At 62.6% G+C, this 4,259-nt stretch overlaps 1 protein-coding gene across 1 annotated transcript in view; it reads left to right on the forward strand.

Annotated features, from left to right (window-relative positions):
* Positions 1 to 4,259, forward strand: part of SH3TC1 (SH3 domain and tetratricopeptide repeats 1) — a 52,325-nt gene that overhangs the window by 5,154 nt on the left and 42,912 nt on the right. The window contains exons 2-3 of the mRNA XM_012002192.1: positions 2,145 to 2,422; positions 2,536 to 2,735. Of these exons, the coding sequence (XP_011857582.1) occupies positions 2,328 to 2,422; positions 2,536 to 2,735 (295 nt within the window). The 5' untranslated portion in view covers positions 2,145 to 2,327. The remainder of the gene's footprint in view (positions 1 to 2,144; positions 2,423 to 2,535; positions 2,736 to 4,259) is intronic.

Below are 4,259 nucleotides of genomic sequence, written 5' to 3' on the forward strand. Positions count from 1 at the left end.
TCGCCTCTGCAAGCCTTGCTGGCCCGGGGCTGGTCTGGCTGAGGCCCTGCGGTCTGAGGTCCCCAGGGAGCCTTCCCTGACTGTGAGATTCCCTCCTCGGCCAGGGCTAGGGGACCCTCTCTATGCCTCATGGAACCTGCCTCACGGAACCGTCGCTATTCTGTCTAAATTCTCAACTTAGCAGGTCTGGGTCTTCCTCCCTCTGTGTTCCCACTGGCCGGCTCAGCGCTGGCACAGCACAGGGGTGCGTGGTGGTTGTTGAAACCAAAGACTTTAGACGGTGGGCTCCTTCTGCCCCTGCTCTGCTGATGGAGCCCACAGTGTGCGGTGAGCTGGGGCCTGGGAGGCCGGTTCTCAGGGTGACAGCCACAGCCATGGGGGCAGGGGTGATGGCTGGGCTTACATGACACCCACTTGTCCCTGCCTGCAGCCGACTCGCCCCCCCATGAGGGTTTCCTCGTTCTGTACTAAATGTTACAGGGGAGCGGCCTCTTGGGGAGCCTCTGTGAAGGGAGCTGTCGCCGCAGTGGTGGCCCGAGCCAAGAGCAGTGCGGGGATGGAGGAGGTGCTCACGGGTGGGGAAGAGGCAGCAGGGATGGCAGCTGCAGTGTGTGCTTCTGCTTTGGTCTGCCGGGTGTGCGGGTGCGTGTGTGTGTGTGTGCGCGCGTGCGCGGAAGCGCGCACAGGCAGGAGAATTGCCTGACCCCTCAGAGCCTCGGTTTCCCCATCTGTGTACTGGGGAGGTAGGCCTTCCTTGGGGTTGCTGGGCCAAGGCGTCTGGCAATGGGAGGTGTGCCAGTTGACACCCACTGTCCTGGGAGTCCTGAGGTCAGTCTTGACTGTCTCTGGGTTTTCAGGCTCAGAGCCTTGGGGGAGGGCTGGGGGTGCTGGGGAAGGAAGCCGGGCTCTGTCTGTGCTTGATGTATGGTGAGATTTTCCGTGCTGCTGTCTGATGCAGGCTCAGCTGCCCCTGTTTGGTGAAAAATTGAGGTGGGGAAGAAATAAGCCCAGCACTCCCGCCGCTCCTGCTTCGGATTTCCCCACCCCTGCGAGACATTCTGAGCAGACGCTGGGACAGACTTTCCTACGTGTGGACTCGACCCCCTGCTTCTGGCTTGAAGCCCCTAGGGATGCCTCTCTGCCTTTCCTGGGTGCTGGATGTCCTGGGCCTCCTGCCTTCCCTTCACAGCCGCGTCCTGTGTCCCTGACTGCAGACCCCACGTACCCCCAACAGCTGCCCGGTTTGCCTCCCAGTCCTCTGCCACATTCCCTGCCCAGAGACCAGGGTGGAAGTGGGAGATGGGGCAAGGACAGGAGGCTCTGGGGGTTGTCCTGGCCGCTGGCAGGCCCCAGCTTGGTGGGCCCATCAGGGCTCTGAGGCCCGGACAGAGGCCCTGGCAAGCCCTGGGTGCCTGGTCCCCCAGCGTCCACCACAAAAGCGGTGACGGGACAGCAGGAGGCCAGACTTGCACTTTTGCCTCCAGACAGAGATCAGAGGCATCGCTGCCCCGGTTCTCCATGCCCTGCCTGCAGAGGGGATGCTTGCTGGCCACTGGGGGCTTCAAGCCAACAGCAAGGGGACGAGTCCACACGTAGGAAAGTCTGTCCCAGTGTTTGCTCAGAATGTCTTGTGGGGCAGGGACATGGGAGGCAGGAGCTGCAGGGGACACTGGCTTATTTCTTCCCCACCTCACATTTCACCAAGGAGGGGCAGCGGAGCCTGCGTTAGGTAGCAGCAGAGAAAACCTCACCACACGTCAGGCACGGACGGAACCACTTTTCCTTCCTCTGCATCCCCATCGCTCCCTGAGGCTCTGGACTTGAAAACCGCCCTGGCCATGGCGTTCTAGTGGGGCAGGGTGGACCTTCCTCCACTCACAATCAGGGAACAGTGTGGCCCCCCATGACCAAACCCTCCCTGTAGGGACAGCAGGGTCCTGACACTGCGCTTGCCGTCCTCCCCACTTGTCAGCCTCTCTGCCTGAGGCCGGAGCTGAGGACACGGCTGACCCCATCCCCGCGGCCACAGCTGGGATTTGTCCCCTGTGTGCCTCAGCCCTGGCCCCGGCCGCCGTCCCCATGGGCCCTGCGCCTGCATGTGATGCCGGAAGGGGGACTCTGTGTCCTTCTGTGTCTTCAGGCAGGCAACGGAGCACTGTCCCGGGAGCACAGTCTGTCAGGCATGACGGCCTAGCAAAGAGGCAGTGACTGGCCCCTGAGGAGGGGCCCAAGGCACCCAGGAGCTCTGCCTCGATGGGGAAGGGGCCTCTAGGCAGAAAACCAGCGAGAGGAGGCCCCGTGGAGGAAGGGAGCACAGCACACCCGAGATGGGGAGGGAGGCACAGCAGCGGTGCGGGATCACACCCACCACAACACCGCGCACGGTCACCTGCTGCGGTGAGGGGCCCGCTGAGTCTGAAAGGTGCAGGCGCTCAGCAACGCTGGCGTTCTCTCCTCTGGACCCCGGCCTTGGACACAGCCTCTGTGCTGGTTCTGGGGGGCCGCCTCTCCTGACCACACCCATTCTGTCCACAGGGCCAGGCATGTGAGGCCGCCGCGGGTCATGGAGAACCTCCCTGCTGTGATCACTGAGGAGCCGACCCCCATGGGGAGGGGTCCCGTGGGACCCTCAGGAGGGGGCAGCAGCCGGGACCACGTCTGGACGATGACCACGAGGCCCTCTGTGAGCTGGGAGAAAGCGGGGCCTGAGGAGGCCAAGGCACCGGGGAGAGGCGGTGAGTCCATCCCACCCACTTGTCCACCCCACCTGCCCTGTCCATCCGTCCTTCACCGCCCTGTCCGCCTCCAGGCCTCCTGGGGTAAGGGCTGGGGCTGGGGCTGGGGTCTGCTCTCCATCACTTCTCGTTTCCTTCCTCTGCGTGTGTTTACTGGAGCCACTGTGCCCGCTGAGTCACTTGAGAGGCCAGAGCCCAGCTCGTGTTTTTCCAGGCACAGGTCAGTGATAACAAAGCTGGCAAAGAACGAGACAGGGGCATTCGAACCCACATGTTCAGAGACCATTCCAGAAACAGTCCGATGGGTTTGGCCTTGGAACCCTGAGGGTCCTCAGGACGAGGCATCCTCATTCCCCAGGAGGCACCCAAGGTGCAGAGAGGGAAGGGCCGGGCCAGGCCACCCTGCAGTCAGGGGCCGGGCCAGGACGCGTGCCCAGTCTCCTGAATCCCTGGGAAACCTGAAGGGTGGCCTAGGTGATCTCCAGGATCCCATCTTACCCTCATCCTGAGACCCTGAAGGGGAGGAGGGGAGAGGCAGGGGACACCAAGGCCTGCAAGCCTCTCCCTGGCCGGAGACAGCTGCGGCTGTGACCCCGCCCTGGGCCGCCTCCTCCCAGTGTCCAGCCTCAGCCTGGTCTCCTCTTAGCTGCCCACGTCCCTGTCTCGGGACTCCAGGGCTTAGCACATGGTAGGTGCTCCGTCACTGTTCAAGGGATTGATGAACGAAGGATGTGTTTGGACAGTGGCGTGAAAACCTCAGATGCCGTCGTGGCTCACAGCCGGGTGTGGGAGAGTTTTATACCTGCAATCCTGCCCTTCCGCATGAGGGCGGAGATGGGAAGGGGTCGATGGCCTCCTGCCCTGAATCACAAAGGGGAAGTGGTCTGCAGGCACCAGCCTGCCCGGCCAGGAAGGGCGGCTCAGAGGTTTGGGGCGGGGCCTGGGCCTGGGGAGCCCACCAGGCCACGGAATCACGTTCCCTCCACGGCAGGCCTCACAGAAAGGCAGGGGCTGGGCCGTGCCCAGGACCATGAGTGCACAGAGCAGGAGGGCCCTGGCCAGCCTCCCACAGAGCTGCGGGGCCCAGGGAGGAGCTGGGAGCCTCTGGGAATGGGAGTGGCGGGCGTTGGAAGCCTTTGCCCTGAGTGGCTGGGTATTTCTTCCTCCAGAGGCTCAGCAAAGCACTGTGGCATCGCCTCTGCCTGGAGCGAATCTCTGTGGGCCCAGCGCAGGGGAGCTGAGGAGACTCTCCCTGCTTAGGAGGCTGGGTGGGCTGAGGGAAAGCTGGCTTGGGGTGGGGCTCCTCAGCTCCTTCACCTCCTCGTCTTCTCTGGGCAATTTCAGATAGACATCAAAGGTGGCAAGAAATAGTGCAGATAATTCCATTTGCCCACACCCAGATTCCTTGAATGTTCACATTTTATGACTTTTACTTTGTGTGTGTACTCGTGTGTGTGTGTGTCTGTGTGTGTGTGTGTACTCGTGTGTGTGTGTCTGTGTGTGTGTGTGTCTGTGTGTGTGTGT

Source organism: Mandrillus leucophaeus, unplaced genomic scaffold (genome assembly GCF_000951045.1).
Source record: "Mandrillus leucophaeus isolate KB7577 unplaced genomic scaffold, Mleu.le_1.0 Scaffold68, whole genome shotgun sequence".
NCBI lineage: Eukaryota > Metazoa > Chordata > Mammalia > Primates > Cercopithecidae > Mandrillus > Mandrillus leucophaeus.